The 27,132-nt window shown below is 37.6% G+C and overlaps 2 protein-coding genes across 2 annotated transcripts; both read right to left on the minus strand.

The window, feature by feature from the left end:
* Positions 1-2,144: 2,144 nt before the first annotated feature.
* FABP9 (fatty acid binding protein 9, testis) lies at positions 2,145-8,245 on the minus strand. The gene is made up of 4 exons (XM_006830810.1): positions 8,173-8,245; positions 3,320-3,492; positions 2,363-2,464; positions 2,145-2,195 (listed from the first exon to the last, which is right to left on the minus strand). The coding sequence occupies exons 1-4, from the start codon at positions 8,243-8,245 to the stop codon at positions 2,145-2,147; spliced, it is 399 nt and encodes a 132-aa protein (XP_006830873.1).
* Positions 8,246-17,618: 9,373 nt separating this feature from the next.
* FABP4 (fatty acid binding protein 4, adipocyte) lies at positions 17,619-23,660 on the minus strand. Its single transcript, XM_006830811.1, has 4 exons — positions 23,523-23,660; positions 19,633-19,805; positions 18,809-18,910; positions 17,619-17,831 (listed from the first exon to the last, which is right to left on the minus strand). Exons 1-4 carry the CDS (start codon positions 23,593-23,595, stop codon positions 17,781-17,783), a joined length of 399 nt encoding a protein of 132 aa, XP_006830874.1. The 5' UTR covers positions 23,596-23,660; the 3' UTR covers positions 17,619-17,780.
* Between the last annotated feature and the right edge of the window lie 3,472 nt (positions 23,661-27,132).

The raw sequence follows: 27,132 nt of genomic DNA on the forward strand, positions 1-27,132 counted from the left end.
TCAGAACTCTATTGTTGTTGTTGTTAAGTACCACTGAGTTGGTTCCTACCCATAACAACCATGTATAGGGTTTCCAAGAAGCGGCTGGTAAGTTTGAACTGCTGACTTTGCAGTTCAAACCAACTTTGACGTTGAGTGCTTATCCTACAGTGCCACACCAGGACAGACATTACTATTTTTTAAATGAAAGATTAAAGAATTAAATTTAATTAATAAATTAACACCAAAGATTTAAAAGATTTAGAGCCTGGTTCTTTATTAAATTTATTATCTTGGTTATGTCTTCTTGCTAATGGTGTGGCTAATTCTTCAGCCCCTGCTATAAGGAGGCACTGGAGGGCAAGTCATCTCCAGTCCCTCAACTTGATTGTCCTCTGATTGATTAAGAAACCATTGACTTTCTCTCCCTTTGTGCACAGGCCATTGCTGTGGTAGCTGAAAGCCTTCTGATTTCTGGAGAGCAAGCATGATTTCATTTTGTACACACTTGGGCCCCTTAGGGAGGAGAACAAATCATAGGAATGTGATTTTTAGGGTCCACATCACTGCCCATCATTTCTGGTGACAGCTGAATGCTCAGACATCTTCAGGAATTACATATGAAATTCCTTGTTCCTGTTCTTTGTCATTCCCCAATCCTATGCCTCAGTCCTTCTTGTACATTGCCCTTAGCTCAACTCTCACTAAGGGGACTCTCTATTTCAGTTTGCCTAAAACAGTTTCAGTGTATGCCCGCTGTCCAGATACAGGTAGTACTTGTGTCCCTTTCACATCTCACCCAGCTTGGATGACAAATTATACTGACGCTCTTACTATAGTTCACATATTAAGCATAACCTTCAGGGCATATTCTCTCCAATCACTATCTACCTATCAGTTTAAGCTGCAATATCATTCCTTACATAATTTCTCCTCTTTCTCCATTTTCTCCTCCTTCTGCTACAAATGCCCTCAGGCTGTTAGAGTTTACCTTACATTTTATCTACAGTATTCAATTTTGCTATCAGACCTGAGAGTACCCATTCCTAACAACAGGACTTGATGAAACTATTAGGGGCTGTACACCTCTAACAATTATATTCTTATTAGGTATTTAAAAATTCAGGACTGACATTTAAAATAAAATGTCATCCCACACAGGCTGGATTCTGAACAGTGGTGAAAAATGTACTAGCCTCATTATTTTAGGTAGATTGATAGGTGAGACAATGATTGTTTTAAATATTCTTCAACCACAAGGTATAGTGTCCAAGCTCTGTTTTGTACTATGTCTATTTATTTATGATTTATCATCTCTCAATCCAATTTTGACAAGTCCAGCCCTCTGCAAAAATAAAAATTCAGCAAAACTGCTTTTCAACATTTGTGTGGGCCAAAATAGGTTCTAATCATTATAATATACCCCTAGTGATAATAATCCAATGATTACAATATATCCCAATTTTACTCATGGTGACCTCATTTGTGTCTGAGTAGACCCTGCACCATAAGACTTTCATTATTTTTTTGAGCAGATAACCAGGCTTTTCCTCTAAGGTTCTTCTGCTGCTCTGACTCATAGCGACCCTGTATAGGGTTTCCGAGGCTGTAAATCTTTATGGAAATAGAAAGCCTCATCTTCCTCCCTTGGAGCGGCTGGTGGATTTGAACTGCTGACCTTTCACTTAGCAGTCCAATGCCAATTCCACCACACTATTAGGGCTCCTTCCAAGGTCCCTCTAGGTGAACCGGAACTACCAATCTTTTGGCTAAAAGCCAAGAATGCTTGTCATTTGCACCGTGCAGGAACTTCATCTCTCTTCTAGGTCATATAAATTTCAACAAAGACTTTTTGAGAGAATTCATTAATCTAAATGGAATGATTTCATTAGGGGAATCTAAGGACTGAGGAAGTCAGATTGACAGAAGATAGAGATTTCAGTGCTCTTCCAATCACATCATAGGCAAACAGCTTCTTGCCTCACCAGTTCATCAGACTGATCTGAACCTATAATATTACACAGCTGCGAAATTACACTTCATTTGATGCTTTTATTGAGTGAATTTATGCTGAATTTTTTTTAAATAGCTGGCCTTGGGCCGTATCTTCTTCAAGTACCGGTTTCCTATTAATGAACAAGTTACTACTGACGTAGACACTTTCTTCACACCTTTTCGTAGACTCTAGTGCTGACAATATTATTCATGATACATTCCTAAAAGCAAAGAGGGGCCTATTAGCATTGGTTAAAGATGACAAGTTAAACTTACCCTTCTTCTCCCTCCCCAGAACATATCCTCAATTCAGGTGCAGAAATAATTAAGGCATACAAGGAATGTACCAAAAAGAAGCATTAAAAATTTCCATTTAGATAAAACTCACCACCACCATTTTCCCATCTACAATTTGTCTTTTAATTGTTGTCTCTTTGCCGAGCCACTTTTGGACCTGAATCAATGAGTCACCATCTAATGTTATGATACTCTATAAAAGTATAAAAGAATCAGTTAGAAACAGTAATTCATTCAATCCTAAACTACACAAGACTAGACACCTATTCTGTATTTCCATTTTGAAATTATTTTCTTCAAAACCTTCAATTTGGTTCCAGTCCTAATTTAATGTTCTCAAATTACAAGAAGTCTTAAGAGATTATCCAATGAATGTTCCCCCTCTCTAGGCAAACAAGAATAAATACCTAAGCATTTATTCTTGGCTGTCCTTTTCTATAAGAAGCTCTGATGCAGTAGGTTAAGCACTTGGCTTCTAATCAAAAGGTTGATATTCAAACCCACCAGCTGCTCTATAGGACAAAGATATGGCCATGTGCTTCCATAAAAATTTAAAGCCTTGGAAACCCTATGGACAAGTTCTACTCTGTCCTTGGTATTACTGTTGTTGTTTAAAATACCATCAAGTAATTTCTGACTCATAGGGTTTCTGAAGAGTGGCTGGTGAACTTGAACCACCTGCTGACCTTGTAGTTCATTGGTTCAAGTTGATTTTGCAGTCCAGCATATTAATCTCCAGCACCACACTAGGACTCCGAATTGGAATTGACTCAACAGGAAGGGATTGGATTTGGTTCTCTTCTGTATATGCATTTTCATATAATGGCAGAAAGATCAGGAAAACTTTTTGAATGTTTTGTCCTGTTAGCTATCAGAATAATCAGCAAAAATGCATTGATTTTAGAGATATGCAGGCATGAATCAACAAAACAACCCCAAACTAACTTGATGCCAAATCAAACACAAATTATCACTCTATGAATAAACTATATATAACTCCTTCTAGTGTTTTCTTGAGTGTTGAACATCAAGAAGCTTTTGTTCTCACCTTCACTTTGCGGTTGTCTGCTGTGGTTTCTTCAAACTCTTCCCCCAGCTTGAAGGAGATCATAGTGTTCTTGAAAGAACTTTCTGTTTTGATGCTTACCACATCCCCATCAACACTGATACTGACACTCGGCTTCGCTAACCCGGCCACGTTCCGGGTTGCGAGACTCACTCCTATAAGGTAGAGGAGGTGACACACCTTAAGACATTGAGCAAAAAGTGTTATCAGTCTGGAAAGCAATTTTTAAAGAATGTGTATAGCACTCATTGGGGTTTTAGATAATCTACTATAACTTCTTGTATACTTTCTATGGCTTTGGATTGATTCAGATAATTCCAGACATATGGCTCTTGATTTATAGATGCCATGGAGTTAGTTCTGACTCATAGTGACCCTATGTACAACAGAAATACTGCCTGGTCCTACACTGTTCTCATAATTGTTGCTATGCTTGAACCCATTGTTGCAGCAACTATGTCAATCCATCTTAACCAAAGAATCATCCACATTTTTGATGCTTTTTATTTTACCAAGGATTTTGTCCCTCTCTAGGGACTGGTCCCTCCTGATAACATCTCTAAAATATGCCAGACTTCTTGCCATCCTTGCTTTTAAGGAGTATTCTAGCTAAAATTCTTCCAACACAGATCTGTTCTTCTGACAGACAATGATATAGCCAATATTCTTCACCAATGTCACAATTCAAATTCATCAATCCTTCTTCTGTCTTCTTTATTCACTGTCCAGCTTTTGCATGCACATGAGGCAATTGAAAATGCTTTTGCTTGGGTCAAGTGTACTTTAGTCCTCAAAGTGGCATCTTTGCTTCTTAGCACTTTAAATAGGTCTTTTGCAGCAGACTTGTCCAATACAGTATGCCAATTTATGGGTGTTGGTTGTGAAAACAAGTAAATGAAATCCTGGACAACTTCAATCTTTTATCCATTTATCATGATGCTGTGTATTGTTCCAGTTATGAGGAATTTTGTTTTCTTTACACTGAGGTGTCATCTATACAGAAGGATGTATTTTTTGATCTTCATCAAAGTTGGTACTTCAAGTCCTCTTGACTTTCAATAAGCAAGGTTGTGTCATATCCATAGTCTTTCTGCTGTGCATAAGGTCACTATGGGTCAGTACCAACTCGATGGCACCTAACAACAACAACAACAATGTCTCTTCCTCCAATCCTGATGTCCCATTAGTCTTCATATAGACCAGCTTCTCAGACTGTTTAACATAACAATTGACTAATATGGTGAAATTATACAACCCCAACACACACCTTTCCTAATTTTAAACCTCCCAATCATAAGGTAAAGTCTTGGTATGGTGCTGTAGAATAAGATCTCAACCACAAGGTTAGTTTGAACCTTGTCGGCAGTTCAAACTCACCAGCCGCTCCTTGGAAACTTCATGCAGGGTCATTATGAGTTTGAAGCAACTAGACAACACTTAACAATAACAATCATAAGATAGGTGTCCTAGTGTGGTGCTGTAGGATAAGCACTGGACTACTAATCATGAGGTTGATGGTTCAAACCCACCTTCCACTCCTTGGAACTGTATACAGGGTTGCTATGAGTTGGGACTGAGCGGATGGCACTTAACAACAGCAACAACAATCATAAGGTATTGGACTGTGAACCGCAAGGTCAGCAGTTCGAAACTACCAGCTGTTCCATGGGAGAAAAATGAGGCTTTCTGTTCCCGTAAAGATTTATAGCCTCAGAAACCCTGTACAGGGTCGCTATGAGTCGGAACCGACTCTATGGCACATAACAACAACAACAATGAGTATATGTTGGAGTTCTGGTGTGACGCTGCAAGTTAATGCACTAGATTGCAAAGTCACTTTGAACCATAAGATCAGTGGTTCAAGCTCACCAGCTGCTCTCTGGGAACTCTATACAGGGTTGCTAAGGGTTGGAAACGACTCATCAGCACTCAACAACAACACAACAATGAGTATATTTTACATTTTAAAAATGTAAATTCAAGTTTTGAGATTTTTGTGCTTCATCTAACATTTAATGTCTTCCTAGAAACTCCATAAAAAAGACCTTGAGCCCTGACAAAATATATTTGTATGGTACCTTTCAGATTATGAAGTGAAGTATTATAACAACAGTACAAGGATATTATCATTCTAAACTTAGAGATGAATGCACAATGTCTCAAAGAAGTGGTGGTGGTGGTGATTATGTGCCGTGGAGTCAGTTCCAACTCAAAGCGACCCTGTATAGGGTTTCCGAGGGTCTTAATCATTACAGGAGCAGAGAGTCTCATCTTTTCTCCCACGGAACAGGTGGTAGTTTCGAACTGCTGACCCTGAGGTTAGCAGCACAATTCGTGACCACTACGCTACCAGAAGTCCTTGTCTCAAGGAAGTAGAAGGTCTTACTCTGAGTTATGTGTCTGATAAATAGCAGTTGTTGTTGGTAAGTGCCATTGAGTCCATTCCAACTCATAATGACTTAAATAGGGTTTCTAAGGAGCAACGTGTGGGTTTGAACCACCAAACTTGTGGATAGTAGTCCAATGCTTACCCTACAGAGACACACCAGGGCTTCTGATAAATAGCAGAGCTGAGATTAAAACAAAAGTTTTCGAAATCTCCATCCCAGGGCATTTCTATCTTACCTCAAATTTTTTTCTTAAAAAAGTGAAAAAACACAGCTTTTTAACTACCTAAACTACTCTGGAGTCCTGGTGTGGTGCTGTGGGTTAATGCACCAGACTTGCAAAGCAATTTTAACTGCAAGGTCGGTGGTTCAAGCTCACCAGCTGCTCCTTGGAAACCATATACAGGGTCGCTATGGGTCAGAATTGACTCGATGGCACTTAACAACAACAACAAACTACTCTGAAAGAATATGATTTGTAGTGAGCTTCTCTGACATTTGAAGATTAAATGTATATCTGGCAGAGTGAAGAGGAGGCAGGCAAATTGGATAGTTTGGCTTTGCAGTTGGCACTGTTCTTTAGGCTGGGAATTTTCCATTGTCAAACATGACTCTGACCATAGCTGAGCAGAAGTGACCCGTCTCTTCCCCCTGATTTCCAATTCTATTTCACCTTTGGTTGTGGGACTGCCATGAAGCATCTGACTGCAGAGAAGCAGTGTTCGAAGCATAGAACACTCAGAAGAGTAAGGTGGTTAAAACACAGGGCTCCAATTTTGTGACTTGCTAGTAGGGACACGTCACCTACCTTCTCCAGCTTTCAGCTTTTTCCTAGTTAAATGTGGACAATTATTAGTACTCAGTAGAGGCAAGCTGTCAGTCCTCTTTGCACTATGCCTAATCCTAGCTCCCAATCAAAGCAAGTGCTACTCTTATCATAAGCCTCAACATTATGTGCCCCCAAATTTAAAAAGTAAGTGAGCATAACAATTCATGAACAGTAAGTTTCATAGTATTCACTGAAAAAAGTTAACCTATAGAAGAACAAATATCATATTTATAAGTATATTAACTTGCTCTGATGGGGATGAGGTATTGTACTTTTGTTGAAGCGCTGTTGAGTCAATTCCAACTCATATCAACCCTGTATAGGATTTCCAAGGAGTAGCTGGTAAGTTTGAACCGTCAACCTTATGATTCAAAACAACCTTGCAGTCCAGTGCTTATCCTACAGAACCATACAGGATAGTTGTCTAGAATCACTAACATGTTAACAATAGTTGTAAGCATCTATTTATGAATTCAGCCAACTTATAAAAAAAAATGATTGTATATACAGTTTATTATTGTAAGTTCTCCAATAATTAAGTATGGAAATGTTAAATAATCACTGTTGGGTTACTACTTAGTTAAAAAAAAAAAAAAGCTGATATAGACCTAAGTAATTATAATTGATTGTTAGTTAAATGTTCAAGTTGGACAAGAAAAAAAAGGATAAGTAGAGGTTATAGTTCTGAAATATAGCCAGTGCTAAAATATTCAACAAATGGCCTATATCATCCATTAAAATTACATTATTTAATATCTCCTAAATATTATCAAGGAGCTCTGGTAGTGTAGTGGTTACAAATTAGGCTGCAAACCGAACCATAAGGTCAGAAGTTGGAAACTACCAGCTCCTCTGCAGGAGAAAGATGAGGCTTTCTGCTCCTGTAAAGATTTACAGCCTTGGAAACCCTGTTCAGGGTCACTATGGGTCGGAACCAACTCGACGACACTTAACAACAACAACAACAAATATTATCAAAATTCTGAAATGAACCAACTAAAAATTTTATTTGCTGTTTTTATTCTCTGAAACATTCAACTTAATGCAAACTTTGAAATAAATTTAATGGGTAAATTTAATTATAGATAATGATGGTGATTTTTGGAACTTAGAAAAAAGTTACTTGAGGTAATGATAAAGCTAAAGAGAGACTCTACCAGGGCACTTAGATAAAACATTTTTATAAAATATAAACAGTTTTTAAAATATGGGTTATGACTGGATACAGCTATATACAGGCCCAGAAATTCCAAGGGGAAGGTGATAGCTCCATCTTATAAGCTAACCACAAGGTCAGCAGTTTGAGTCCACCAGGTACTCTGAAGGAGAAAGATTAGACTTTCTGCTCTTACAGAGATTTAAAACCTCTGAAATCCTACACAGGGTTGCTGGAACTGACTCGATAGCACTTAACAACGAGAGTTATTCTCCAAAGAGGAACTATTACTAGACAAACAACAACAACAATCTATGTTAGTCTCATGTGAATATATGATTATATTCCTTACAAAAGATTACAAAAGGAAGAAGTTTCTCAGGAAAATTCATTGTAAAGTACAAACCCAACCACATCACAAAATGTTCCACCAGTTTGCAAATGTTATAATGACATTTCTCACCCAGTTCTTTCATGTAATCCTCAAAATTTTCACTGGAGACCAGTTTCCAGGTTCCCAAAAAGGACTCAACCATCTTGTTGGAAAGAGGTAGTCACACGACTGAAAGCCAAAGAAAGGTAGGCATTGCAGTATTGCCAGTACCTTAATTTAAAGACCATCTTTATCATGTGATGCGACTGAACTAGCCAATGGGCAGTCGTAGCAAGACCAAAGATTCTAGGCACCAACATTTGACTCACTTTATTTGCCTCCAAATTAAGAAACAAAAATAAGCATGTAAAGTTGACTTTGGGTCAATAATTACAGCTTCTAGCAAAGAGATTTACACCAAGTATTAACCTGATAAATAGTGCTTGTGCAATGGAGACTGATTTTCAATAGAGATCAGCCTTTTCAAGTACAAACGCTGAGTCAATTCTGAAGGAAGATCCCAACGAATGTCTAATGAACACCTGACTGAAGTGTTTCCCCACCGATGACAAGCACATCCTTGCTTAATCCAGCTCAGCTGTTTTCTGTTTGACTAAGTCCCAGTGCTAGGGTATCCTCTTCATTAAAAAATAATATCTTCCCTTCCCTTCCTTGCAGGGTTGATGGCTTGATATTAGCTAATGTAACTGAAATACCTACATTCTTTGGAGTGAGGTATAGGGTATGATTAATACTATAATTATTGTTAATCAACAGTAATTAAGGACTGGGAAGAAAGGGGATGATTTTCAGTGAGTCGTGATATGGAGTTAATAATTCTACCTTACAAAGTAATTGGGAAATTCTGCCTTACAAAGTAATCCTGACATTAAAAGATACTACTGAAATTGTGAGGAAAATTTTTAGGGAGAAGTATGTGTTTTGAAATCTACATTCTAAAAGAAAAGAAGGCAACAAATATCTGTACAATTGTTTCTAAAATCATCCTCTGCAACCCAATAGTAGTGACCTTTGTAGGTATTGATTTTACTACGAAGGATTTGAATCAACTTTGAACTCAAAATAACTGGAAAAGTAGAATTCTACTGACAACTAGAAGCATATTCATATTATTACCTGCCTCATGTCAAATATTCTTTCAGTTCAAAGAAATATTTATTCCAGCTATCTCTTTGTGAATAAAACAAAAAAAGACACTGATGGTTTGACATGGCAAAAATTATAACTTCGATGGCACAAAGAAATCTTTGATGAGCCAGAAAGAAGAAATTTTGCTGATATCTATAGGTGGAGCTGAGTTACTAAAATATCTGGAGGGCAAAACAAAGTAAGCAAAAGCTCTAGAGGTTATTTCAGGAAACTGAGACTCAAGCTCAGAATAAGTACCTCAGCATTCGACAGTGTGCTTAGAGGTCATGTTCAAACTAGAGTTTGTTTTGCTAGGTCTAGATGTGTATGCACTCTGTGCTGGACAAACAGAAAATGTACTTGACCATGCATATTTGCCTATGGGTTAGTGTCACAAGGGTCTCCCATTACTATAACCATTCTTGCTGTTTCTAATCTTCTTCCAATGATCGAGTCAGAAGTTAATCCTGTGGCCTATTTTAAAACTTAATTGGGTCATGAGACAAAAGGAAAACTCGAGTTTCTGTCTTCCATATAATTTCCTCATAACTAGGGGTCTTGGTGTGACTCTGTAGAATAAACACTGGACTGCTAACCACAAGGTCAGTGGTTCAAACCTACCAGCCACTCTACCAAAACTCTAAACAGGGTTGCTATGAGTTGGAACCAACCCAACAGCACTTTACAACAAATTATGAGCAGAACCAACTGGACAACACTTAACAGTATGTCAGAGTAGAACTTCCCCGTAGGATCTCCAAAGCTGAAATGTTTACAGAAGCAAGCTGTCGTATCTTTCTTCCACACAGCCTGGTGATTTAGAACTGCTGACCTTTTGGTTAGCAGCCAACTGCTTAACTATTGTGCCACCAAAACTCCTTCTGTAAAGATTGTCATTGTTGTTGTTGCTAAATGCCATTGAATCAGTTCCAAGATTACAGCTTTGGAAACCCTGTGGGGCAATTCTATTCTGTTCTACAGGGTCAGTGTGAGTCGGAATTGACTCCAGGATGCACAACAACAATATACTAGAGAATTTACCTCACAGCACTGTAACCAGTTATACCCTGACCATCTCTTGAGCTATTCTCTGAGTAACATTTATTATTCATCTCCCTAAGATGTCATGCTTGATAAAGTAGACAGTACACAAAAAAGAGGAAGACACTCAACAAGATGAATTGACACAGTGGCTACAACACTGGGCTCAACGTAGGAACAGTTGTGACGATGGCACAAGACAGGCAGTGTTTCATTCTGTGGTACTTACTTCATTATTAGATGGAGGACATTCGATGACACCTAACAACAACAACAATTCTAAATCAGTTCTTAGCATCTTGCAGGTGCTCACTAAATGTTTTATGAATGACTGGTAAAAGAAATAAACAATATTTATTCCCTTTTAATTGACAGTTGTCCTCATTCGTGTTCTCTAGCAGTGACTAAAAGCAAGGTTTTAATACATTATCCTCTCCTGACTTGCTCCTACAATAAACCTTTCCTTTGGTCATTATCAAATAGTGGGAGGAGTCCCACAGTTTCTTCTTCGATTGGTCTCCAGTTATTACTATACAAGTCCCTCTCTTCTCAACTAAGAAAATTCTCTCTTATCCCTGCTGCTATCATGACTACCCCATTTAGTACATTTCTCTGATTGTTGTACATGCCGTTGAGTCAGTTCTGACTCATAGTAACCCTTGTATAAAGTTTCCTAGCAACATCTGGTGGGTTTGAACTGCCAACCTTGTGATTCCAAGTCTAGCTCTGATCCTACAGTGCCACCTCTCTGTTGTTGCTGTGAAGTACTGTCAAGTTGGTTCTGACTCATAGCGACCCTGTATAGGGTTTCCCAGGAGTAGCTGGTGGGTTTGAACTGCCGATCATTTGATTCTCAGTCCAGTTCTGATTCTACAGCACCACATCAGGAGTCTCTGATTAGAGACCATAAAACAAAAACCCACTTCCTCAAGTAAAAAAAAGTCTTAAATTAGAGTATTACTATTTTTTAATCCTTATAAAGAAACTAGAATATAGTAAATTATTGTAAAATAGGCATATGTCTTCCATGCGTGACATTTCAGCATTTACTTCTTCACTAACTCATTTGTATATGCTTCTTAATAACTTTGTTACTTGTGACATGTTAAGCATATATTGTTCTGGGTTACCATTGATTCAACACCAACCAACTGTGATGAGCCTATGTGTGAAGTGTAGGCAGGTTCCATAGCGTTGAGGCTTTGGAAGACCTTTCCAAACCAGGTCTATCTCCTGAAGTGCCTCTGGAAAGGTTTGAACTGCCAACCTACTGAACTCTAGTCAAGTGCTTAGCCATATGCACCATGAGGGATTCCTTTTTAGACATAAGTTGTTTTGAATGAGTTGTTATTTTGGTATGTTACATTCTCCACTGACTATGAGTACTGGTAAAATTAAACATACTGGGGGCTACAAATATATTCAAAAATATGGTAATTTGTGGCTGCACATATAATACTATATATCTGGTCAGACCAGATCTTATGGTTTTCATTTCCACATGGAGTGATTCCCCTTCAATATCACATTCTTTAATATGTTCTTCAATCAATTTAAATTGTCAATTTTAATTTTAGTTTACATATATGCCCTAGTTAGCCTTCATAATAATTCTTCAAATTGTAAATTAAATCTAGAAAATTGAAAAGACCATGTTACTTTTCCAGTGTTACAATTTTTAAAGAAATGATAATATTATTTCTAACAGAAAAACTTTGAAATTTAATTTTGGATAATAAATTTTCCGAATGTGAGATTTGCCATTGAAATATTCAGTTCAGCATTTGCCAGTATTTTCTACATAGGAAACATTGGTATTAGTTTCAAGAGACTATAATTTGCTTAGTATAAATGATACATTTTTTAAGAAATGATATAATTTCTACAGATAATTTTAATCTAGATGGTGCTTTTAAGAGAATTTTTACATTAAATTATGATTCTTGTATTATTTTTCTTATAACATTAATTTCACTGATGGTTTGACATGGCAAAAATTATAACTTCGATCGCACAAAGAAATCTTTGATGAGCCAGAAAGAAGAAATTTTGCTGATATCTATAGGTGGAGCTGAGTTACTAAAATATCTGGAGGGCAAAACAAAGTAAGCAAAAGCTCTAAATTATGCCAAATACTGTACAAATACATTAAAAAAAAAAAAACAAAAAAAACCTTTGAACTTTCCAGTGTACTCGTTCTAAAGTACAAAATAAGTCCATCTTTTGCTATTGTGGAGTCCTGGTGTGGTGCTGTAGGATAAGCAATTAACCACAAAGTAGGTTTGAACTATAAGGCCAGCAGTTGAAACTCACCATCTTCTCCTTGGAAACTCTATACTGGGTTGCTATGGGTTGGAACCAACTCAACGGGGCTTAACAACAACAACATAGTTGTTGTAGAACTCCTAGTGTAGCACTGTAGGATAAGCACTGTGCTGCTAACCACAAGGTCAACAGTTCAAACCTACCAGTTGCTCCTCAGAAACCTTATACAGAGTCGCTATGAGTCACAACAGACTCAATGTCACTTAACAACATTGTTGCTGTGTTGTTCTGCTGTGACACTGTAGGACAAACACTGGACTGCTAACTGCAAAGTTGGCGGTTCAAACCCACCAGCTGCTCCTTGGAAACCCTATAATGGTTCACTTTGAATTGGAACCAATTCAATGGCACTTAACAACTACAACAGCATTGCTACTGTGGTGGTGGGTCGATTCCTCAAGTCAGCCCTAACTCATGACTGCCTCATGCCTAGGGAACAAAACATTGCCTAGACCTGTGCCATCCCTATTATCAGTTGCTAATTGGACAATTATGGAGCTCTGGTAGCGTAGTAGTTATGTGTCAGGCTACTGATCTCCAGGTCAGCAGTTTGAAACTACTAGACAGACATTCTGTGGGATAAAGATGAGCGTTTCTACTCCTGCAAAATTTTACAGCTTCGGAAACTGTATGTAGTGTCCCTATGAATTGGAACCAACTCCACAGCACACCATTACCACCACCAATTGAACCATTGTGATTCATAGGGTTTTCATTGGCTGGTTCTTGGAATTAGACCACCAGTCTGAAAGTTCTGAAGAAATCTGTTCAACACCATAGTTACACACAAGCTATGGTACATTACCATAGTATAGCCATCATAATTAGGAAATCAACATATGTAATGATTACCTTTGCCATCTAATCTATAGGCCTCACTCAAACCTCACCAACTGTTCTAACAGTTTTTCCTGTTCCTATAATGAAAAAAATACCTTCCTTTTCCTCTTTCCTTTCTGGACCAAGATGAAGGCCCATTCCATAGGCATGCATTGCATTCAGCTCTTAAGCCTCTTTAGTTTCCTTCAGTCCAGAAAGACCTTTAGTCTTTCCTTGTCTTTCATGACCTTGATGGTTTAGAAACAAAAAAAACAATTGTTTTGTAGAATCCCCTTTTGTTAGGTTGAAAATTGTATATTTATAATGTTTCTTCATGATCAATATGCATTTGTGGTAAAATAACACAAAGTGATATGATGCTGTGCTCCTATGATTGTGTCATATCAAAGGCATGTGATGCTGATTTGTCTAGGTTTGGGTTATGTAAACGTCTATCACTTAGTTAAGATGACATCAGTCAGATCACTTCACAGTTATCCTTCATGGCCCAGTTCAAACTTGTACTCACCTTTGAAAGCTCCACTAACTACTCCAGCACCTGCTGGTTCTTCTCACATTTGTCTTCTGTCATCTGCAGGCCATACTACACAATTTATCATCTAATTCATGACATTCTATATATTGTGTCTTTTCTCACTCCTTGTAGTGTGTCTTAATTCATTCCACTGCAGTTTGGTGTGTGTGTGGGGCGGGGGGGGGCAGAGCACAGTGGCTCCATATGATAAACACTGGACTTCAAACCACAAGGTCCTTGGTTCGAGCCTGCCAGCCACACTCCAGGAAAAAGATAAAGTTTTCTGTTCCTATGAAGATATAAAGTCTCAGAAATCCTATACAGGGTCATTAAGAGTTGGAACCAACTCCATAGTACTAGCAACAACAAATGCGGATGCAAGTAAGTGTCCTGCTCTAGAGATGTTAAAACCTAGTGAATGAGAAAGATGAAGACCCAAATGGATACTGTTATAATGAGAATACGCTCATTATTCTGAGGTCATATGCAGGTAGAGTACAATCCTCTCTGAATTTGTGGGTGGAGGGAAGATGAAGGAGGAGGAAGAGCTATTAGAGTAATTTTCCCAAGTGAAGTGACTCAGTTCATACTAATTATACAGCGTGAACACACGCTGTCATTCTTTCTGTGTTTCTTGCAGCACAAAGCAGAGGGTTTATCCACTCAATGAAGAATGTTTACTGAGCCTTAACTCTGCTGTTCACTGTGATAAGCAGAGGGTTTATCCACTCAGTGAAGAATGTTTACTGAGCCTTAACTCTGCTGTTCACTGCGATATGTTCTGTGCATATGAATATGTTTATGGCACAATCCTTGTCTTTGCAATACTCTCAAGTGTAGATTTGGTTTTTCTGCTTCCTGGTATTTTCTGTTTCTTTGATTATATCTCATTCATTTTATATGTGTTCTGGATTAAGACAGGGCCAGAGTGGATGAATGGTTGAATAGAGTCATAGTTAGATAGAGAGTCATAAGCACTATGTCGTGATTGTTGTTAATTGTCATCAAGTCCATTCTGACTCATTGTGGTCCTGTGTAGGATTTCCGAGGACTCCTGGTGTGGCACTGTTGGTTAATGTGCTGGACTGCAAAATCCACTTGGACTAGGAGGCCTGTGGTTCAAGTTCACCAGCTGCTCCTTGGAAACAGTATGCAGGATCACTATGGGTCAGAACCTGACTCAATGGCATTTAATAACAACAACAACATAGGATTTCCAAAGAGTGACTGGTAGGTCTGGACTATATTATACCTAGAAGTTCAGTGCTTATTCTACAGTGCCATGATGCAGGATAAGTATGTTGTTGTTGTTGTTAAGTGCTGTTGAGTTGATTCCGACCCATAGCAAGCCTGTATAGGGTTTCCAAGGAGCAGCTGGTGAGCTTGAACCGCCGACATTCTGGCGCATTAGCCTATAGCACCATAACAGGATTAAGTATAGCAACTATTAATAAATATTGGTTTGCTAATAATTCTTAATCAACCACTAGAAGTTATTTCTTTTTGAGTTCTCCAAACTCTTTTGAGTTCTAGTGAGTCTAAAGTGAGAGCCTTACTTTCTGTTTTTCTAAGTAAGTACATTCTAATGATCAGGAAAACTAGTTTACATTTCTGATCTCTCCAGAAAAGGTGGGCTTGATTTCTGATCAGTATCAAGTGTTATACATAAGAAGCCCTGGTAGATAAGGTGTTATGTGTTGGGCTGCTACAAGGTCAGAAGTTCAAATCCACCAGTCACTTCCCAGGAGAAAGATGAGACTTTCTGGCTCTGGTAGTTGTGGTTATGTGACACTGAGTTGGTTCCAAGTCATAACGACCCTGTATTGGGTTTCCAAGGCATAAATATTTATGGGAGCAGAAAGCCTCATCTTTCTTCCAAGGAGCTATAAGTCATAACTGACTTGATGGCACACCACCACCATCACCACCATTTTGTTAAGTGCTGTCGAGTCAGTTCTGACTCATAGTGACCCTATTTTCTGAGGAGCAGCTAGGTTTGAACTGCCAACCATGTGGTTCACAGTCCAGACACACCACCACCATACATAAAGCAAAACCCAAACTAAACCAGTTATTACCAAACTGATTCCAATTTGAGGCAACTCCATGTATTGCAGAGTAGAGTTGTCACCATAGAGTTTTCTTGGCTGTGCTATTTATAGAAGCACATAGCCAGATCTTTCTTCTTCGGTATCATCAGGTGAGTTTGACCCACTAACCTTTAAACAAACATAAACCACTTATGCTACTCAGGGATTTGTTGTTAAGTGCCGTCAAGTCGGTTCTGACCCATAGTGACCTTGGATAGGGTTTCCAAGAAGCAGCTGGTGAGCTTAAACCGCCGATCTTGTGGTTCAAAATGACTTTGCTGTTACATTAACCCACAGTGCATTAACCCACACCACCACACCAGGATACCTACTCAGGGATAGGTATTCAGAAAATGAATATCTCCAGGGATTATTTCTAAAGGTAATAGCATAATTATATCAATTGCAGCATACTTTAAGAGATTTGAGCTTATTATAAAATCTAAGCATGTGGCTTGGAAATTTTAACCTATATACATGGGAACCCAGGGATCTGTAGTGATGTTTCATACTTCCACATAGGGCAGGGTAAGAACACACACAATACTTAAGAAGCCTTATTGTCCTTTCATTTGTTTTATGTTTGGTGATTCCATAGATATTTCATTTGAATAAAAGTTTCCAGAACACACTCAAGATTTTATTTCCACAAAAGTTTCTCTAGGCAATCAAAATAATAGTTTGAAAATTATTAAACTTTTACTCTTAATCAAGAATGTCATCTCTTTTCTGGTAAGACTATTATGGAATTATTTGCACTTAATTCTGGAGCAATTTTGGAAATAACTTTGTTTACCCATCACTTTTCAAACCCAAAATCAGAGCCTAAGAAGTGTTTTCGCCATTATGTGTTAGTACTCTTCATTTCTGTATTAATGTTCTGTGTAGAGAGGTAAACATTTGGATCAGCTGAATATGGACAATTTCACTACATTTAAAATGACCTTAGGTCTCTGAAGGAGCCCTGGTGGTGCTGTGGTTAAGCACTCAGTTGTTAACCAAAAGTTCAACAGTCCAAACTCACCATTTGCTTCTCAGGAGAAAGATGTTGCCGTTTGCTTCTGTAAAGATGACAGCGTTGGAATCCCTATGGGTCAGTTCTCCTCAGTCCAACATGGTCCATGTGAGTCAGAATTAACTTCAGAAGGGTTAGGAAAGGAGGAATGGAAACAGGAAGAACAAGGAGAAAGTAGGAGAAGTGAAGTTGTGTTGAGGGGATTGTAATCATTGCAGTGAAACAAACTTTGTATGACTTGTCGATATAAAACTGATCAGCTCCGCAAACTTTCACCCAATTTACAATAGAACCTTTTTTAAAATGGCAGCAGGTTCAGTCTCAGAGATAGTTACTAGACTATTGGTACACAAAGAGGAACTTATATTCAGTACTGCACCTGTTTCTCATCTCCTACCTTAGAAAATGGAATATATATGAATATCAGATTCTTTTTACCTTGAATTATTATGAGAGATATTATTACTTTTATTGGAAACAAAGCAACTTTTCTATGTGCCTTCACTTAATTATGATTGCAAAGTTAGCCAGCACAATGAATAAATCATTACATCACCTTCTAAATCTAAAAATGTTTATTTAACCAACACAACCATATTGAATAAAATCAGTTCTTTGGGGAAAATTAATTGCTTGCTCATTAGTTGAAAATAACAACATCTATTTGAACAATGCATCCAACAGAATTTGATGCAAACTTCAGTCCAGCTCTGCTTGCCTTTCTTTATGCTCTCTCATAAACTCTGGTGGAAGTGACGCCTTTCATGACACATTCCTAGATATAAAAGAAATTCATGGTCAATCACAGGACTAAATTATGAACTATCTTATTCAGTCTCCCACAATGTTGAGAAGGGACTAATAATATTTGTTCTGGGTGCCTGTATAGCTGGTATTGAAATACATTCGCACCGACCAATACCCACTGTCGTTAAGTTGATTCTGACTCATAGCGACCCTTTAGAACAAAACAGAACTGCTTCATATAGGGTTTCTGAGACTGTAAACAACTTATGGTAGTAAGTATTTACAGCCTCATCTTTCTTCCATAGAGCAGCTGATGGATTTGAACCACCAACATTGCATTTAGCAACCTAGTGTTTAACCCATGACACCACTAGGACTCCTTTGAAATAAGCTGTTGTTGTTAAGTGCTGTTGAGTCATTTCTGACTCATAATGACCCTGTATAGGGTTTCCAAGACTGTAAATCTTGGCAGGAGCCAAAAGCCTCATCATTCTCCTGCAGAGTGGTTAGTGGTCTTGAACTGCCAAACTTGTGGTTTACAGTCAAGTGATTATCATATGGAGAGAAATATAAAGACGAAGAAGACATTCCATCCTTCCATGGAATATTACAATCTCTATGGTGAAGAGGATTTACACCCTCGGAAACCCTGTACAGGGTCGCTACGGGTCGGCTCCGACTCGAAGGCACTTAACAACAACAACAACAATGGTGAAGAGGAAACAGAAGCAGAAACTCATAAAGCTCATAAAGCTATGTGGTACATGCACTGATGGAGACAGGCCTAGGATATCAGAGAGGTGTCAGGGAATTCTTCCTGAGGAATGGCATGCCTGGGCTGAGGTTCAAAGCATGAGAGAACTGCCAAGATGCGATACTATGATCTCAGTAAATTCACCCTTTTTTGTTTGTATACACATAGCCCTGATCTGTTTCTTTAGGTAAACTAATGATTGGCATGACCTAACAATAAGGTCTAGACATAAGTCGTTGGTAGATACTCACCACTACCAGTTTGTCATCCACACGTTTTCTCTTGATGGTGGTTGATTTTCCATCCCACTTCTGCACCTGTACCAAGGCACCACCATCTAAGTTTATGATGCTCTGCGGGCATGATAAAAATGATAGAATATGAATGTGTGGTTGGATAAGCAAGTAAAAAAATATAGTATTTTTGTTCAAAGGAGTATTTTGTAGTCATTGGTAATTTTAAATGACCAGAAAGATGAGGGACTTCAAAAAGTTTGTGGAGAAATGTCTTATTTTTTAATTTCATCTTTACTCTAATTTTTTTAAATCCACTCACATATAGCAAAAAGATAGAGAGAGAAAAAGGGTAAAAAATACCAAAATAAAAAATATATACCAAAATAATCACTTGTATTTACATTATGATTAAAGTTTTAAAGAGGCATGTATTGAGAAAATAGCATATAATTAACTAATAAAAGAAATGCATATATTAATACATTTATGGTTAGATGGTAGCATGCTGGGGGTTTGTTTGCTTTTGTTTTTTTTTTCCTCCTTCCCACTTTTTTCCAAATATCCCCTAACATTGTTACGCTCATTCAATTTACTTCTTGTACTCTCTGCATGGTATGGCAGATAAATAAATTATGTTAATCATTTTCAAAACATAAGGACAGCTTTCAAAGACAAAAAAAAAAAATCACCAGCTACATATTGCAGGCTACTTGGTTTAATTCTCAGACTTCAGAGATCATTGCCTCTGATAGAACAGTTTTCCTCTTTTTTATTACAGAATGGCTTCTTGCAGGCAGCTGTCATTTAAAAACCAGATGTGCCGATTCTATATCCCTTACCTTGACTTTCCTGTCATCTGCAGTGACTTCATCAAATTCTTGGCCCAGTTTGAAGGAAATCTCAGTGTTTTTAAAGGTGCTTTCTGATTTAATGGTGACCACATCCCCACTCACACTGATAATCATGTTGGGCTTGGCCATGCCAGCCACTTTCCTGGTGGCGAAGCCTACGCCTAAGTTAGGAAAAGAAAAAAAGCAAGTCATCTTTTACATCTAGTGTGTGTGTTTAAAGACAGGGGAAAGATACCAATGAATTTCTTTCTTTTTTAGCTTTTTATTTCAGTATACAACAAAATGTTTGTCATTTCAACCGCTTTTACATGTACACCCAGCCACGCCAACTACTCTCCCCATGTTGCAGCACAACCATCAGCACGATTCATTTGTATAGTTTTTTCCTCTCCTTTCTTTTGCTTTATTTCCCCGCTTCTTTGCTTTCCTTTTTTTTAATTGTGTGAAAGTTCCCAATAAGAAAATGAATATGTATTGTTTCCCTTCCTGTATGAAAGAGAGAAAAAAGAAAAAAAAAAAAAAAAACCTGAAAAACAATTTTCTTTTACCCCTTCTCCTTTTCTTACTTTTCTTTTTAACCGCCTTCCCAGTCACCCAAGTTAGCACGTGTCTGCATTTTTGGTGGTGGTGGTGGTGTGTTGTAGAGTCGGCTCTGACTCATAGCAACCTTATATAGGGTTTCCGAGGCTATAAATCTTAATGAGTGCAGAAAACTCATTATTCTCCTGCGGAGTGACTGGAGATTTGAACTGTTGACCTTGCGGTTAGCAACCCATCTCATAATCCACTGGAGTCCTGGTGTGGCACTATGGGCTAATGCACTAGACTGTAAAGTTGGTTTGAACTGCAATTTTGACTGTTCAAGCTGACCAGCCGCTCTTTAGTAGCTACTTTTTATATACAGGGTTGCCATTGATCAGAACCGACTCAAAGGCACTTAATAACAATAACACCCGGGCTCCTTTGTCAACACTTTACCCAGTGAATAATTTTCTCTTCACTCCAGTAAGTTTCACTTAAACAGCTACTGCAAGGTAACTAAGTCAAGATAATTAATACTCAAAGGAAAACTTGGGGCAGAATGGGTGTAGGCCCATTTGTTGAGCTTCCCTTCTTCTGGTTCTAGGTGTAGCTCATCAGGACATCATTATTAATTTGCACTAAGAATATGTACAAAGGTTAAATCTTCTGGAATATGTAAAATAAATAAATAAATAAATAATTACTCTAATTTCAAACTCTTTATCTCAACCTAGTAGGGCAGCCTCCCATTTTACTCAATTCATGAAATACTTGAGGCTCTTCAACCCCACCTTCTTAGGTCATAAAAATCTTCAAATCCAAAGCCAAAGGGAATCCGCAACAGGATTTTTTTTTTTTTTTTTTTCTGATGCCCTGGTCCAGGACTTCAAGATGAACAGATTAGTAACCCCCACACTTCCCTCATCCCCCACCCCCACCCTTACTTCTTGCTTTAGCTGAGGCTGCCCAACTTATTGCCATATGGGCTTTATCAACAGGATTTGGTGGAGGGGGTGCAATATAGAGTTATGCAGTTCAAAGATAATCACTTTTGGATAGATAAGAATCACATTTCATGGTGCTGGCTGCCAATCGACTATCTTGACTTCTTTTCCAATTTTCTTATTTTTATTTATTTAGATTAAATTTTTCAAAATGCCAAGTGTTTCCTATATTCATTCCATTTTTGAATGTTCACACTAATCATGTGCTATGAAAAGTTGAAATTTTAAGTGCTCATGATTTTAGTAAGTTTGGAAGCCAATACTTTTATTTCCAATCACTAAGTTTCAAACTTCTCTCTCTCTCTCTTTTTTTTTTTTTTTTTTTCATAAGGAATTTCTTTTTCTTGTCTAAGATTTGGGATGAAAAATTTACAACCTAGCACTGACATTGGTAACTTGCTGTCACTGCATGTTATGTAGGATTTATGACAGTCATAGACATACAGAACTTTTACATAAATCTTAGCTACTTCTAGACTAGACTTCTTATGGGTATTGAAGATTAAAAACAGAGAAGTGAATGGAAAAATACTTGGAGCAAAGCAAGTTATGCTGCTGCTCTGATTTAACTTCTCATCTGAAAAGTGGTCCCGGGTGGGAAGACATCATCAAGTTCTGAATCTTGCAAAAATATAACACCCAATATATAGAGTGATTCAGCTTAGTAAGTGGATGTTGTGTTTGAAATTAAGCAACATATTCTAATTATGGGATAGCATGTAGGGGCAAAATTCATACTCTCCAACTCCTTGATTCTGTCTATTTGATGAAGGAAATACCTGCCCACTTAACATCAATTAGAGTAGTTTATGGCTTACCAAATTTTAGGAAGTATCTTACTGTCTTTATTATCAGTAATTTAAATTTTAGAAATTCAATTATTAGTTTTAAAAGCATAAATTCTGTTTATGTAACTGTGTGCCGTTGAGTCAGTTCCCACTCGTAGTGACCCTCTATAAGGTTTCTGAGGAGCAAATGGTGAGTTTGAATCACCACCCATTCAATTCAAACCAACCTTGAGGTCAAATGCTTATCCTACAGTTCCACACTAGGACTTCCATTTAAATGTGGTTGTTAAGTGCCATGGAGTTGCTTCCCACCCATAGCATATAGGGTTTCTGAGGAGCATCTGGTGACCTTGAAATTTGTTGCTGTTTGTGCCATAGAGTTGGTTCTAACTCATAGCGACCCAGTACAGGGTTTCCGAGGCTGTAAATCTTTACGGGACCTTGAAATAAGAGGTTGCAAATACTGGCATTACTCTATTATGGTATATGAACTAATATGAACTAGTTTACAGAATCACACCCACTAATTCTGGTGTGTCACTGCAGGGGAATGACTATAAACTATATAAACTAGGGGAGGATTAATTCTTTTGAAATTTAGTAATCAAATTCTAAATCTTAACAGAAATCCTATATAAATTAACTATCTCTTCCCAGTTTGTTAACCATGCCTCAGATTGTATCAGGGTAGGAGTTGCCCCAGTGAGAATTCACATCCCTACTGCCTTGTTTTACCTTTACAGTTATCTGGGGAACATTCACAGGCAATGTAAAAGAGAATCTAAAAAATTAAAAGCCTTCATTATCAAAGAAGAAGAGTTATAATGTTCACCTTTAGAATTACTCAACAATTCGATGTCATCCCATGTAATTCCTAATCAAAGAATTATCTAAATCCTTTAAGAAATATGTTTTCTGAAATTAAGATTCTGCCACACATAAAACAACCATACATATTACTTACTAGACAGACATTAAAGCAATGAAATGAATACACATTTAGTTATATATATAAAAAAAGATTAAAGCATCTACATTAAGATGGAAAATACAGTGTTTTCAGCTTCAAATGAAAATTAGTGCATCCTATGAAATGAATAGAGTCCTGGTATTTCACTGTAGGATAGGTCAAAAGGTCAGCGTTTCAAACCCACCAGCTGCACTTCAGAAACCCTATACAGAACCGTCTCCGTGACAGTTAACAACAGCATGAAGTGAATATGGCTTTACTTCCAAATTACTGCTCATTTTGCTGCAAGAGGGAATAACAGAAAAAGAGTCAAGTAAACCAAAGTAAAACTTGCCATTAAAAAAAAATCGATCAGAAAAGAATCCACTTAGAGTTTTTTTCATATCATTGTACTTTCAGGAAATACTAGTTCTGACTTTGATCCAGAATATTTCTAAAAACAAATTGTTCTTACTTAACAATTGCACAGTTTCTATATAGAAAACAGCACTTACACATCTGGCCAGTGCTTACAGAGTGAAAAACACAGCCAGAAACCCCTTTTCCCTAGAGAAAAAGTTATAAATCCAGTCAACACACAGTGCATTTCCTTACCCACTTCTTTCATGTAATCATCAAAGTTTTCACTGGAGACCAGTTTCCAGGTGCCTACAAATGCATCACACATTTTGTGAGCTTTCTATGATTATCTTTCTAGGTGAGACAGAAAGCTGCAGCTTTGGGAAAGGGGCTATGACCCTCTTGAGTCAGATAACTTCTTTTAAAGATGCCCAGAACATGTGATCTTAGGAAGGACCAATTGGGAATGAAATCAGAACATTTCCTTCATTACCAGCCTCTGCATTTTTCCCTCTGAGTCATGTTTTTAATAGAAATTTCTCAACTTTGCTTCTGCCTGGCAAATGGTCACTGGACGAAGAGTACAGATTATTTTTAACTATTAACAGAATATTTTAAACATTCCTGTTTTGAATGTTTAACACTCAGTACATTGAATTTCCGCCTATTATTTTCATGAATATTTATCTCAGTGTAGAGTAGGATAATTATCTTGGAAAGAACTTTGACCCCCTTTTCTTAAGTGTTTATTAAAATGGCAGTTATGAAACGAGTAATATGAGATTCATAAATAAGTATAAAGGTTCTTTGGGTAAGTATTGTCTCAGAAATTACCTGGCGATTAAAACAAAATAAATAATGGCATTATAAAGCACCACAAATTTCTGACCCCAAGCATTATGCATGAATAAAAAAATTAATAAAGTTCATCTACCAGGAGTCTGGATTATAGATTTGATTAATGAATAATACTTTAACCTAACTCTTTCAATTCCCTGAATGAGAACATAGATGATTTCCCTTAAAAATGGGTCCCAATCTTCATATTGAGAAAATTCATTCCATTTCTGGAGCTCCAAATGGTGTTGTTTCTCTTAAAAATGACCAGAAATGGTGTCATCGTAAGATATCGAGCCTTTTTTCCTTCTTCTACATGGAGATTAATCTGTGAGATTGTTTTTCTAAAATAACCATGGTTTCCAACCCCCAACTCTCCATCTCAGAATGCTATGCATGATGGATGAGAGTTCTTAAGTACAACCCACTCCCACGAGCATGAAACTGACATATTGCAGAATAATGAATCACTACATTTTATATTCCACTGGACAGCATCAGCCATGCACAGGATTGCTTCATCTAAATATCAAAAACTTCCCAGAAATGTTTAGGGCAAGGCATTCTGCAAAGGACAGGGTTTTCTAAAGGCAAACAAGCAACTACAAAAACTTGATAGGCTACAATAGTAAGTTTAAATGATCACATTTGTTAATGACCTAGCAATAATGTTCATCTACCCTGGACTGTTGCATAGATACATACATTACACTGTTGAGTATGTGCAATTCCTGATAGGCTTGTTAGTATAAATCCATCTGTTTCCCAGTGAATATGATCTTTCACATGACAAATGATTACAAATCATGATCATATACAGGAAAAACTTTGACAGTTCTAAATTATTAATGGTTTACTTTGCAAAATATATGTTGATGCTTTATTTTTAGTATTAAATTGTTTTGGGAAATTTTTCAGATAATTATTATACAACAACATACTGAAAGTAGTCATGTTATCTAGATACATATGGCTCATGAATATTTGAAATGTGGCTGCAGCAATTAAGAAATTAAAAAGAAAACACTGAATTTTTTATTTTATCTAATTTTAATTAACATTTAAAAATTATCCTGGATTCAGTTATTGGAAAACTTTTAAATATGTTTTGGTTAACATATGTGTGAGACTACTTTTTTCTACAGTAAATTTTGTGAAATTTAAATATAAATAAAATATTTTGAAAGAAAATTTAGAATCTGCATTAAAATATGCTAGCTGTGGGTTAAAGTGCTAGAGTGTACAGTTGGTTTGAATGAAAAGTCAGTAGTTCAAGCTTACCAGCCTCTCCTCAGAAACTGTATTACAGGGTCACTATGGGTCAGAACTGACAAGACGGCACTTAAGAACAACAACAAAATAAGCTATACAGCAGATTTTAAAGTTAATATTAAAAAGTAATGTGCAGGGAACGAATCTTTAGAGAGGGGATCATTCCCACCCCCTCCATACACAGAGTAGACAACTGGGACATTGGCTACCCAAAATGGGGGAGGGGGAGCTACAAAGTCAAGAAGTGACTGGCTTACACGCTTTCAAGAAGGAGTCTAGATCCAGAGGGCGCAGAGGAAAGTAGAATCTCCACTGAGTAGTACCCAATCTGTCTGGATGGGGCTGATGAAAGGAGATGGGGATAGGTCTCTTGTGGTACAATAGTGAATAATTGTTATCAGGACTGACTGTGAGGGTTGGAAATATAAAGGTAGACACTTTGTAGCAAAGGGAGGGGAGTGATTGACTTTGCAGTCCAGGAGTGGAGGGAGAAGAGCGGAGTGTGGGACCCTACCCAGAGAAAGAGTGATGCCAGAGATGGAGACAGAGATAATGATGTGCAGAGATGGAGTGGCTGGGGACTCTAGACCCAGAGAGTGAAAGGGGCTGTGTGCTGACGACTGGGAGGCAGGCTTGCGGGTTGATGATGCATGGAGGGGATTGTAACCATTGTAACCATGGCATTGTAACCATGGCAGTGAAATGATATGCAATAGGATGAATGTAAAGCTAATGTTCTCCCATGTAAACTATCACATAATTCACAATAAAACATTTATTTTAAAAGTAATGTACAATATTATATATTTTTTTCATTGCTTATATGCTCAAATGTTGTTGTTGTTGTTATGTGCCGTAGAGTCGGTTCCGACTCAAAGGAACCCTGTACAGGGTTTCCAAGGCTGTAAATCTTTCTGGGAGCAGAAAGCCTCATCTTTCTGCGCGGAACAGCTGGTAGTTTCCAACTGCTGACCTTGAGATTCACAGCCCAATTAGTAACCACTACACTACCAGAGCTCAAATTATATTTTAAATATTTCATCAAATATGGTTTACTTATTCATTTAGTAATAAGTAAACCATATTAGTAAATAATTTAACCTGTTTTCTTTTCATTTTTAATGTGGCTGCCAGACTGCAAAGCCATTTGAACTGCAAGGTCGGCAGTTCAAGCTCACTAGCTGCTCCTCGGAAACCCTATACAGGGTTGCTATGGGTAGGAACCGACTGGATGGCACTTAATAACAACACTGACATATTTTAGATTTATGTGGTTTACATTATATTTTTGTGGGACAACACTATTTTAGAGCATCATACTGACACCAACATTTATCCATTTATTCAACATATATGTCAGGCACTAGACATGTTGTTGTGGTTGTTAAGTATCATCGAGTTGGTACTGACTTATAGCAACCTTCTATAGGGTTTTCAAGGTGTGGCTGGTGAATTTGAATTGCCAACTTTGTGGTTAGTAATCCAGTGCTTATTCTAGAGCACCACACCAGGACTCCAGGCACTGTATCAGCCAATGAAAATTCAGCAATGAGGAAGCCATATCAGGGCCTTACTTGCTTTCATACAGCTTATATCCTGTTGATGGAGAAGATATTACACAATGATACAAATAAAAGAATTACAGGAAGTAAGGTCTTAAAATACTTATTAATAATGATTAAAGACCACAGCCTTCAGGATGGGTTGCAACTGAATGTAAAGAAAACACAAATCCTCACAACTGGAGCAATAAGTA

The sequence above is a fragment of the Chrysochloris asiatica genome, unplaced genomic scaffold, assembly GCF_000296735.1.
Source record: "Chrysochloris asiatica unplaced genomic scaffold, ChrAsi1.0 scaffold00001, whole genome shotgun sequence".
In the NCBI taxonomy this organism is placed as follows: domain Eukaryota; kingdom Metazoa; phylum Chordata; class Mammalia; order Afrosoricida; family Chrysochloridae; genus Chrysochloris; species Chrysochloris asiatica.